Below are 12,598 nucleotides of genomic sequence, written 5' to 3'. Positions count from 1 at the left end.
CCCGGGGTTAGAAACATGGATTATTTCAATAAATTAAGAGGACTGTTCAAATTCAGTTCCTATGACATAATTATACTTATCAGACTGGAACTAGATTTAATGTCTTATAAAACTTGCAAGGGTTTCAAACACAGTTTTTAAATTTCTTTATAGTCAATGGTCTCCTCAGTTATTAATAACAATGAAAAACAGACGCATTTCCTGAACAGTAAACTGATCAGACCCATGAAGGTCTCCTGAGATCTCCTCTTGCCCACGCCCACAAGCAATTCCTTGGTTAGGTTATCATCCAGCCATACAAGTGAACTGCAAATTTGAACCCGTGGCACAAAAGTCAGTTGTAGTGAAATTACAGTCTGAGGTCCCAGCAGTAGCTTAATCTTGAGAAGAAATCCGAAACAAAAAGAGCCTACAAAGACAAGTAACAAATTACATGCAAATACCAGATGTTTATAGCTGGACAGTCCTTACAAATTTGAGATCACATATTTGCCACATAGTAACACAGGAAATCTCCCACAAATTGAATGCATGTATGAGCCACTGACATCAAAGATTTCCCTCAAATAATTATTAGGCAGTATAAATGAAGGTTAATCGACCATTTATAAATGCTGTTGGTAGGTGACGTGCCCCCCTCCCAGAGCTGCCTGCGTGTGGGGGGCATTAACAACCGCAGTTGGGCTGTGGTGGAGGAGGGGTTTCCTTGAGTCTTGTGTTCTGCTTTGCTGCAGTGATGGCCGGATCCGTCTCCAGACTCTCTGACATTTTGTCGCAGATAATATCCACAAGACGCTCAAATGTCTGCTTGACATTAATGTTATCCTTGGCACTTGTTTCAAAAAATTCAAACCCTGGAAGAAACAGAGGGAAACACAGCTTGGTCATTTTACGCTTCTGAAACTAAATGGGACTTGACTAGGGTTTTCACTGGTGATTGTGTGAGACAGGAAGAGGTGGGCCCAGGATGCAACTTGAACAAATGTTATCTTCTTGCTACCAATTCTTTTGTTTTTCCCTATTTTTTTTTTATGCTACCAGAACACCTGAATGAACACCAACAAACAAATCTCTTTGCAGAAGTTGGTAAGGGCAACATTGAAGATCCACCACACCAAATCCTTCCACCACCTCCCGGGCACCAGGTAGTTTCTCGCAAACTTTTCTGAGACGCATATTATTTGGCATACTTTTCTTGTCCCGTTTCAGATGCTACCAACCACCATCACAGTCTGCCCTGCTGAGGCCTCAGGAAAGAGGAGGCTTTTTGTAAAATTTCAGCATCTAACTGGTCACAAGGTGGCACCAAAGAGTCACTGGATTTACCTTAAATGTGCTTCCTTTCAGAAATTTTTGTGTCCTGTTTGCCCTTCATGGCTTTCTATACCAGTGTATGTATCTACGGGTGCTGATTTTCCTAGGGCTTCTGTCAGTATTCTTACTGACCTCGGGGAAAGGATACCTGATACAGTTCAAAAGAGATGCCAGAATTGTAAGGAGGTACAAAAAATGTGGTGGCATTTGGACACTGCTACCGACGTGTCACTATACCTGGGCAGAAGCAGCCAGAGTGGGCTGTTCTGTACACAATCTTATCACCCTATTGTTTGTCTTCACATTCCAGGGGCTCAGCTTGCCAGTTAGTTGCCATGACAACCTCCCCAGTCCATTCAGGGGACTTTGATTTAGGATGTATTGGGCTGGACACAAAAATGCTTTTCTAATCCATTCTGAATTTTATGCCCTATAAATCTTTCTGCTTACATCTGGCCCTATCTCAAAGGAGCCACATGGATTCAGAACGATGAAATCATTTGATTTCATCTCAGCTCCTGAGACCAAAGGAGAAAAAAAATGGACTAGTATTTTACATTCATGTCTAAACCCTTTGATAACCCAGGATACTTTTTTAAAGTAATAGGGAAAGATAAAAATTCTCTGGAGTTAAAACATCTAATTTAGTTATGATACTTGGGAGTTAGAGGACTATGTTTGAGCTTGAATTTCACCCCCTATTATGTGTTCTATTGTTAAAATACAATGTGCGTAATTGCAGGACTGGAATTAGAGGAACATGAGTAGGGCCAGTATGGATCTAAACAATGTAGAACCACTATTGCCAATATGTAGAACTATATGCATCCTACTGGGGATTTCTCCAAGGCTAAATTAAGGATGCTAAGATTCCAATGAATTTGGAGGAAAACAATTCCAAAATTTGGCACAAAGATTTCATGGACAGATTCAATTCTCTCATGCTAGTTTACAACTTGAAGTCACTAAAATGAACCTAAATCCCAAGAGCCAGAATGCTCTCAGGGGCTTGACCAGGAAAATGACACCATATTATAACAGTCTCTTATAGTGAGGGTGCCAGGGTATGGTTAGTGGTGGATGTATTATTATCAATCAGAAGATGGGAAATCTAGCCTCACTATCAAGTCATGGTTTTTGTCAGGTTACTTTTGTCATTTGCCTTAGTTAGCTACAGACCTGTCACGAGGCTCAAATGAGAAAATATATATAAAAGTGGCAAGCAAACTCAATCCTGCTATGATAATAGTATTAAACTACCATTTGAATGCTTACCATATGACCGGTATTATTCAAAGCGCTTGATATACTTGTACCGCATTTTGTCCATGAAGTAGGTGCTAGCATTGAAAAAAAATTCCTGGTAAGGAAACAGGCACAAAATTGTCTAGTTCTTTGCCCATTTATGTGCTCAGTTTATAATGGTAAAGCTGGCTTTGAACTATTAACCTGGATACTCTCCTGCTTCTCCAGAGAGCCTACAGAACTAAGCAACTATCTGGTTCCAGCTGAATTGTAAGTTCTATGATAAATTTTCACTATTTAGAAAATTAACTAGATTTAGACTCTGAAACAAATAGCATGATGATTCCAAGGTACTCTGATGCATTGTGCTACATAAGACTGATTCAGGTGGCCATCACAGGCATACCTCAGAGATGTGGTGGGTCCAGTTTCAGACCACCTTGGCAAAATGAAATCACAATAGAGCAAGCCAAATGAACTTTGTGGTTTTCCTGTGTCTATGTGTCAAAAATGTACATAATCATTCAAAAATACTTTAAAATTGCTAACCATCTGAGATTACAGTGAGTATCAATCTTTACCCTGGAGGAGGGGCTTGCCTTGATGTTGATGGATGCTGATGGTAAGGATGGCTGGCAATTTTCTAGGACAACAATGAAGTTTGCAGCAAGGATAGATTTTTACTTTCACTAACTGCATTGCTGTTGGATAACCTTTTATGCATAGAACTTATTTCAAGATTGGAACCCATTCTCTGAGTGTTGTTAGTTTTCGTGCCCAGATCTATCTGGGGAATCACTATCTATGGAAGGCATAACCTTACAATATACACGGCTTGAAAGTAGCAATGATTCTTTGATGTGGTGTAAGCAGGCATGAAAGCATTACATAGGTCAGTAGAACAGGATAGAGAGCTCAGAAACAAATTCAGGCATCTATGGCCAATTAACTGGTGATGGCAAACTGGCCAGCCTTATGTGAAAGAATGAATGTAAACTTTAAAAATCTGATCTCAAAAGCAAACTAGTGGGACTATTTCAAACTAAAAAGCTCCTGCACAGTGAAAGAGACCAACAAAATTAACACCCTCCTGAACTGTGAGAAAATATGTGCAAATCATAAATGTGACAAAGCATTATCTAAAATGTATAAACCACTCCTACAGCTCAGTAGTCAAAAAAGAAACCATCTGATTTAAAAAAGGGCAAGAGGATCTCAATAGATGTTTTTCTAAAGAAGACTTATAGATGGCAAACAGGCAAATTAAAAGGGGTGTTGGGCCCTACGAGTCATTAGAAAAATCCAAACCAAAGCCATGGTAAGCTATCACTTCTCACTATTCAAAATGGCTAACATGGCTCATATCAAAAAGTTCCGGTAGGTGAGATTTTCGAATGTTGGTCATTAAAGTCAGAGAAGGGACTGCTTATGCATTGTTGGTATGAATCTGATACAGCCACTCTGGAAAACAGTACAGAAGTTCCTCCAAAAATGGTTCCCCCCCCATTAAGGGATCATCAAAATGTAGTATATGCATACAGTGGGTTACCATTCAAGCATAGAACGTTTTTTTCTTGAAAACATTATGCTAGATAAGTCATACATAAAGGACTACTCTTATATGATTCCATTTAAATGAAATGTGCAAAACTGGCAAATCTGTAGAGACAGAAAGTAGAATAGTGGTGACCTAGGGCTGGCAGTGGCAAGTTGAGGAAATGGAGAATGAATGCTAATGGGTGTGGGTGATGAAAATATTGCAGTTTGATTAAAGTTGTACAACTCCGAATACACTAGACACTCTAAATGGGTGACTGCACGATATGTGCATTACATTTCAATTATGCTATTATACAGAGTTTTAACATCTGATTTGTCTAAAAATGAATGAAAAGGTATGTTTGCCAGAAGAGATCTCTAAAGAAATGATTCCTCATGCCCACCACTCTGGGTCCCAGAGAAATATTCTTTTCTAGGTAACAATGTATTCCTACATGTCAAAGGCTATGCCATTTGTTTTCAGAAGATGTTCTGGGAAACTGAGTCGTCTTCTCCACCTCTAAGAGAATCACAACCACCATATGGAGGATTTGGATGGTCTTTAACTTAATTTTGAAAGAATAATCAGAATTGCTATCATTTCTATAGATGAGGAGCAGCTTCTAAAATGATAATGCAATAAATCATTTTCATCTCATTATTAAAAAATCTATGATTTGTGCTTAGTTTCCTATTCTCAAATTCCTAATAAGACCTTTCAATTCCAGTTCTAATTGCAGTTCTGTGGAACTAGATGAACCAGAGTGGCAAAAAAGGTCATTCTGCTGCCAGCTGGGTGACATTTGGGCCAAAACTCTGGATTTCTGAGCAGAATCTGGTAAGTGAGCTTTCCAGATAGAATTCAGGAGAAGCATTCAATAAAAATGTGGATACACTTGCCTCAAGAAGCGTCGGGGAAAGTCTTCCAAAGCTGGGGAGAACAGGAGCTAACCCAAAGGTACATACTGCTACAGTAAGTAGTCCGATATTCTAGGCTTTGAGTGCCTATCATTAGTCAGACCTGACCAGATGGTAGCTTTATCACGGTGGAGATAGAGAAGTTTTGTTCCTGCCTTTCCTACTCCAGACTTGAGCTTAACATCTTCATATGAGACAGAAGCTTGGCTTTTGCAGTACAAAGGATAGTGCCACAACTACAGCAGCCCATGATACTCTTTCTTTCATTCTTTTTGTGAAGACAATCTACTTTATTGACTAACTCTAGTGCAATCCCTTCCTAGAATGCACCATTGTTAGTACGGTTGATAAGCCTGTCAACTCCCCCTCTAGTGAAGAGACCTGATCCAAGGCACTGCCAAGTTTCCTCTAGAGATGGCTCTGTGTTACATTTGGCCACCAAACTGGTAAAAATTAGTTTGACCCAACCTTTAAAATTCTTATCTCTAGAGTGTCATCACGAAGATGGCAGCATAGTTCATTCTTACTTTGCTCCCCCTCACGAGGAGAACAACTAACAATTATTCATGGACAGGACACCTTTGGAGACTCCTAAAAGAAAGTGAAGAGGATGAAGCAACTCTGTGAACCAAGGAGACCAAGACACACAGCTAGAGAGAGAAGAGGAGCAGCTGCACATGGTCACAGGAACGTGTTCCCCTTCCCCTTCATAATCTCCCTGAAACCAGAGTTCTTCCAGGGGGGAAAAAGAGAGCCCAGAAAAAGCCTTCAGCTCTCCCAGTCAGTGTGCATAGCTTCTTGGAAGCCTCCACTCCAGTTCTGCCCCATAGGAATTTTGGAAGATTATGCAGGGCTCAGTCCTTAGAATTTTGTGCCAGAGAAAGGAAGAGAAGCATTAATAACCCGCACTCATACCTTGTTAAACTCAGTTTCTACCTGTAGCACCCAAACAGCAGTCTCAATGAGGAACTCTGGTCATCTGTGGATGGATAGATGGTAGCAGTCTAAGGAAAGCAACGTGTGGGTCTGGTATTTCAGGGAGCCACTAGAGCTTTGATGGCCCTGCAACCCAACCTATCCCTGTCCACCAGGGATAGCATTGCCATGCCTGACCAAGCAAGGCTGGTCAGCATACCTAGAAGCTATTTAGACCCACAATGCTCAAGCAGAAAGTACAAGAGGCAAAGCCAGTGTTCCTGTCTGGCTTGGAAACATGGAGCATGGGTCAGGTTGAGTCAAAACCCAACATGAAGTGTCAGGGACTCTGGAGCCAGTTCTTATACTGGTGGTAGGCAGGGGAAGGAGGTCGTATCCCTGTCCACAGCTAAACACAGCCTTCATTTCAGCTGAACAAGAAATGGAAACAGAGCACAAGGAAATTGCATAAACCACCCAATAGCTATGCTTATGGAGGCACCCACCCTTCTTGCGCTACCAGGGCTGGGAAACTAATTCAAAGTACCATCTACTTCTGAATATAGTACTCAGTCCTGAATGTTTAGCAAGTCTGATGAGAGAACGCATATAAATGTGTACTTCATTACTTGGGCAGGAAACCAAAGCAGCAGTCTTAACTTGACTTAGAAACATCCTTCCACCCCCTGACCCCAGGCAGCAAACTTGCCCAAAAATGGCCCCTAATAGCAAGCCCTAGCAACCCAGGGTTATGATCAGCATAAAAAGTCCAAATGCCCAAACTGATCTGCCTGGAGAAGAATGGTCTCTGCCCAAGTGAAACTGTCATGTCTGGAAGAAAAAAACTGCTTCCTTGATCACAGAGATAAAAAGCTCCAATAGTTGATTCTAAGGAAATGAAGATCTATGAACTGTCACACAACAAATTCAGAATAGTTCTTTCACAGAAATTTTGTGAACTAGAAAAACACAAAATTTAAAAAACCGTATTAATATAATGAGAAGTTTAAGGATACAAAAACTAACACAGAAAATCTTAGAGTTGAAAAATATGAAGACCATATTGAAGAATTCAATAAAGCAATTGAAAAGCATAATCATGCTGAAGAATCAATGATTTAGAAGAAAACAAAATCGAAATGACCAACTCAGAGGAATAAAAGGGAAAAAATGAGTGAAGAAAGGCTATAACATTTAAATGACACAATCAAAACAAACAATATCTGCATTATAAGAATTCTAGGAAAAGAGAAAGGCAAATGTATTTCAGAAAATGCATATAAAGGAATAATGGCTGCAAATGTCCTAACCTGAGGATACAAATGGACATCCAGATCCATGAGGCCCAAAGGACCCCGAACAGATTTAACCTGATAGGGCTTAACATCATTACTAAACCTAAACATCATTACTAAAACTAAATTGAAAGAAAAAACACTGTCAACTAATAATTCTATATCCAGCCAAGGTATCTTACACTAAACCTGTCTTGCAAGAAATGCTAAAAGGAGGGGCGCCTGGGTGGCTTAGTCGGTTAAGCATCTGACTTTCGCTTAGGTCATGATCTCGCAGTTCGTGGGTTCGAGCCCCACATCGGGCTCTGTACTGACTGCCAGCTCAGAGCCTGGAGCCTGTTTCAGAGTCTGTGTCTCCCTCTCTCTCTCTCTCTCCTAGAAATAAATNCTGCCAGCTCAGAGCCTGGAGCCTGTTTCAGAGTCTGTGTCTCCCTCTCTCTCTCTCTCTCCTAGAAATAAATTTTTAAAAAAATTAAAAAAAAAAAAAAAAGAAATGCTAAAAGGAGTTCTTTGAGTGGTAAAGAATGCTAATGAACATAATAAAAACAAAAGAAATTAGCCTGATACAGTAATCTTCTACTGGTTAAACACTATTAAATAAACTGGAACAATGATAACCTAAGTTGTAAGGGGGAGAATAAGCAAAAGGATAAAGTTTAGGAAGGCCATTGAAATTATTTCCAGCTTATAGTGTCTTAAAATTATAATATTTTATGTAAGCCTTGTAGTAACACAAAGGCACATGATAAAGAAGCCAAGTATACTAATACCAAAAGATAGCAGGATAATAAACAAGGAATTATTGATCTTTACCACAGCCAGAAAACAACAAACAAAATGCCGTAGTGACTTTTTACTTTAAAGGGCTTAAATCCTCTAAAAGACATAAAATGGCTGAAAAGTTAGGAAAATCAAACAATGTGCTACTTAAAAGAGATACTTTACCCTAAAAGATACTCACAAACTGACAGTGAGAGAATGGAAAAAAGTATTTCAAGCAAATAGTAACCAAAACAGCAGAGAGGAGTATCTATACCTTATCAGACAAAACAGACATTAAAATTAAGGGGTGTCTAGGTGGCTCACAGTGGGCCTTGGGTGCCTCAGTCGGTTGGGAATCTGACTTCAGCTCAGGTCATGGTCTCATGGGCTTGTGAGTTTGAGCCCGGTATTGGGCTCTGTGCTGACAGCTCAGAGCCTGGAGCCTACTTCAGATTCTGTCTCCATCTCTCTCTGCCCCTCCCCAGCTCATGATCTTTCTTTCTCTCTCTTAAAAATAAACATTAAAAATAATTGAAACTTAAAGTGGTAAGAGAAACAAGGAAGATGTATAAATATTCTATTTATTATAAAAGGGCACTCCATTAAGAAGGTGTAACCATTGTAAATATTTATGCTCACCAAATCAGAGCATCTAAATACATAGAGCAAAACATGGCTAAATGGAGAAATAAGTAATACAAGAATAGTTGGGGACTTAGATACTCTATGCTCAACAATGGATAGTTCCTCCAAACAGAGAATTTATAATAGCAGATTAGAACACTATAGAATAAATATATCTGAACAGCAGAATATTATTCCTCACAAGCACACATGATATATTTTCTAATATAAACCAAGTGTTAAGGCACAAAATGAGAAAATTGAACACCTTTTCATGATAACACATTAGATACAGGAAGGAATGTACCTCACTATATTAAAGGCCATATAGGATAAGTCCATAGCTAATATACTTAATGGTGAAAGATTGAAAGCATTTATTTTGATTTCAGGAACAAGGAAACTGTTACCATTTTCACCAATCTTATTCAACATAGTACTGGAAATTCTAGACAGAGCAATCAGACCGGAAGAAAATGCTAAGACTCCACCAAAAAAAACTGTTAGATTTAAATTTAGTAAAGTTAAAGAAAAATCAGTAGTGTTTCTACATAGGAATAATTGAAAAATAAAATGGTCCAATTTATAATAGCATCAAAAACAATAAAGCACTTAAGAACTTTAAGGAAGTGTAAGAGCTATCTTCTAAGATAATGATGAAACAAACCGGAGAAAACACAAATTAAAAGTGTCCCATGTTCATTAATTTTAAGAACATTGCTAAAATGTCAATAATACCAAAAGCAATGTATAGATTCAGTACAATCCTTAAAAGGTTCCAATCACATTTTTTACAGAGATGGAAAAATAATTCTAAAATTTATATGTAACCACAAATAATCCTGAACAGGCAAAGTCAACCTGAAAATAAAGAACAAAGCAGGAAGCATCATACTTACTGATTTCAAGTTATACTATAAAGCTATTGTCTTCAAATGTTTCTGACATAAAAATAGTCACAGAGAACAATGAAAAAGAACTGAGAAGCTATTTAAAACACAAATATAATCAACTAATATTTGACAAAAGAGCCAATACTCAATGGAGAAGAGACTGAAAGACATGTATCTTATGCCACTGATAATTTGAAAAATTATTTGAAATGGATGAATGACTTAAATGTAAGACTGTACATTTGGAACTGTGAAGCTGCTAGAGAAAACACAGGGAAAAAGTTCCTTGACATGGGTCTTGGCAATGATTTTTTGTATATGACACCTATTGTCATGTACATGGCATTGTATATGGCACAAGTAACCTAAGCAAGAACAAACAAAACATCAAGCTAAAAAGTTTCTGCCCAGCTAACAATGAACAAAATGAAAATATAATCTATGGAATGGGAAAAAACATGTTGACAAATCCTATATGATAGGGGGCTAATACACAAAATATTCAAAGAACTCAAAGATCAAAAGCAAAAAGACAATCTGATTAAAAGGTAGAGAAGAACTCAAAAAGATATTTGTTTGAATAAGGTCTATGAGTGGCCAAATGATACAAGAAAATAAGCTCAACATCATCAATCACTATAGAAATGCAAATGAATTCCACAGTGAGATATCACCTCACACCTGTTAGAATCGGTATATCAGAAAGAAGTAACAAATGGTGGTTAGAATGTGGAGAAAAAGAAACCCTTGTACACTGTTACTGTTGGTGGGAATGCAAATGAGTGCAGCCATACGGAAAACAATATGGAGGTCCCCCCAAAATTAAAAATAGAATTACCATACGATCCAGCAATTTCACTTCTCGATATTTATTTGAAGAAAAAAACCCCACTAACTTGAAAAGATAAATATACCTCCATGTTTATTGCAGCCTTATTTATAATAGCCAACATATGGAACAACCTAATTATCCATCTGTGGATCATGGATAAAGAAGTGGTGGTATGTGTATGTGTGTATGTACACACACACACTAGAATATTATCCAACCATTAACAATGAAGAAATCCTGCCATTTGAGATAACATGGATGGACCTTGAAGACATGATGCTAGGGGAGAAGTTAAACTTTCAGAAAAGTAGGGGGATCCTAGGCTTTCCTCCACCCTCAAACACAGCAATATTGAGGTCAGATCATTCGGAACACTTAGGATATCGACTTGCAGAGTGGCAGAAGGATTTCCACAGTTGGAGTGAGACTGGCACATGTGAAGTGTGTGGAAGTGAACTAGAGAAGAGAAAAATGGTGGTGCCAGGGTGGGGTAGGGGTCCCCTGCCATAGGCAGACAGCGAGAGGTTGAGAACAGTGGCATTTAGTTTGCAGGAGAGGGAGACCTCTCTGGACCACATACTGGGGAACAAGAAGTACTGGGTGTCACGGGGTATTTTTTGCAAACAGTGTTTAGAGACCAAGCTCTGAGGTTTTGTAAGTATTTGACTTTCCCTGGAGTGGAGCTGTGGTGTGCACCCCTGGGATGGGGGAGCTGGCCCCAGGGTATACAGCCTACACAAGAAACACTCTGTGAAGTGCCAGGCCTTGAAGAATGCATGACCTCTTTTTAATATAGCATTTCTCTCAGGTGCAGGAAACATAACATTCTTTTAAAACATGCAAAAGATAGAAACTTAGCCAAAATGACCAGATGGAGAAAGTCTCCACAAAAGAAAGGTCAAGAACATATCACAGCCCAGAACTTGCTCAAAACAGATATAAGCAATAAATCTGAACAAGAATTCAGAACAACAATCAAATGACTATTAGCTTGTCTTGAAAAAAGCACAGAAGACACCAGAGAAATCCTTGCTGAAGAGATCAAAGGCCTAAAACTAATCAAGAAAGTGGAAACCAACCAAAAGAAAAAATAAAGTTGGAAAGCTCTCAAATACTTGGAAGTTAAAGAACACCCTAGTAAAGAATGAATAGGTTTACCAGAAAATTAAAGAAAATATTTAAAAAATACATGGAAGGCAATGAAAATGAAAACACAACAGTCCAAAACTTTTGGTACGCAGCAAAGGCAGTCCTAAGAGGAAAGTACATTGCACTTCAGACCTATCTCAAGAAGCAAGAAAGGTCACAAATACACAACTTAACCTTACACCTAAAGGAGCAGCAAATAAAACCTAAAGCCAGCAGAAGGAAAATAATAAAGATCAGAGAAGAAATAAACAATATAGAAACAACAACAAAAGATATCAGTGAAACTAAACACTACTTCTTTGAAAGAACAACAACAAAAAAAATTGATAAACCCCCAAACGACTTAAAAAGGAAAAAAAAAAATCCAAATGGATAAAATCAAGAATAAAAGAGGAGAGATCATACCACCACCACAAAAATACAAACACTTAGAAAACTATAGGCAAGATGGAAGAAATGGACAAATTCCTAGATACACACTACCAAAGTGAAACAAGAAGAAATAGAAAATTTGAATAGGCCCATAACCAGCAAAGAAACTGAACCAGTTATCAAAAATGTCCTAACAGAAGTACGGGACCAGATGGCTTCCCAAAGAAATTCTACCGGAGACATTTAAAGAAGAGTTAATATTAATTCTTGTCAAAATGTTCTAAAAAAATAAAAATGGAAGGAAACCTTCCAAACTCATTCTATGAAGCTAGCATTACCTAATTCCAAAACCAAACAAAGACTCCACTAAAAAGGAGAATTACAGGCCAGTATCTCTGATGAACCTGGAAATGGAAAATTCTCAACAAGGTAATAGTCAATCAAATTCAACAGTATGTTAAAATAATTATTTACCAGGGATTCCTGGGTGGCTCAGTTGGTTAAGCATCTGACTTTGGCTCAGGTCATGATCTCACAGTTGGTAGGTTCGAGCTCCGCATCGGGCTCTGTGCTGGTAGCTCAGAGCCTGGAGCCTGTTTCGGATTCTGTGCCTCCCTCTCTCTGCCCCTCACCTGCTCATGCTGTCTCTCTCTGCCTCAAAAATAAATAAACTATAAAAAAATTAAAAAAAAATTATTTACCATAATCAAGTGGGATTTATTCCTGGGCCACAGGACTGG

General features: G+C 38.5%; 1 protein-coding gene across 1 annotated transcript in view; it reads right to left on the bottom strand.

The window, feature by feature from the left end:
* Positions 1-201: 201 nt before the first annotated feature.
* The window catches only part of RAB3C (RAB3C, member RAS oncogene family), a 247,275-nt gene continuing 234,878 nt past the window's right edge, over positions 202-12,598 (bottom strand). Inside the window, exon 4 of the mRNA XM_039243831.1 lies at positions 202-854. Coding sequence (XP_039099762.1) covers positions 667-854 — 188 coding nt within the window. The 3' untranslated portion in view covers positions 202-666. The remainder of the gene's footprint in view (positions 855-12,598) is intronic.

This window comes from Hyaena hyaena, unplaced genomic scaffold, assembly GCF_003009895.1.
Source record: "Hyaena hyaena isolate Hyena2069 unplaced genomic scaffold, ASM300989v1 scaffold_232, whole genome shotgun sequence".
Classification (NCBI taxonomy): domain Eukaryota; kingdom Metazoa; phylum Chordata; class Mammalia; order Carnivora; family Hyaenidae; genus Hyaena; species Hyaena hyaena.
This window is presented reverse-complemented; position numbering and strand designations above follow the sequence as displayed.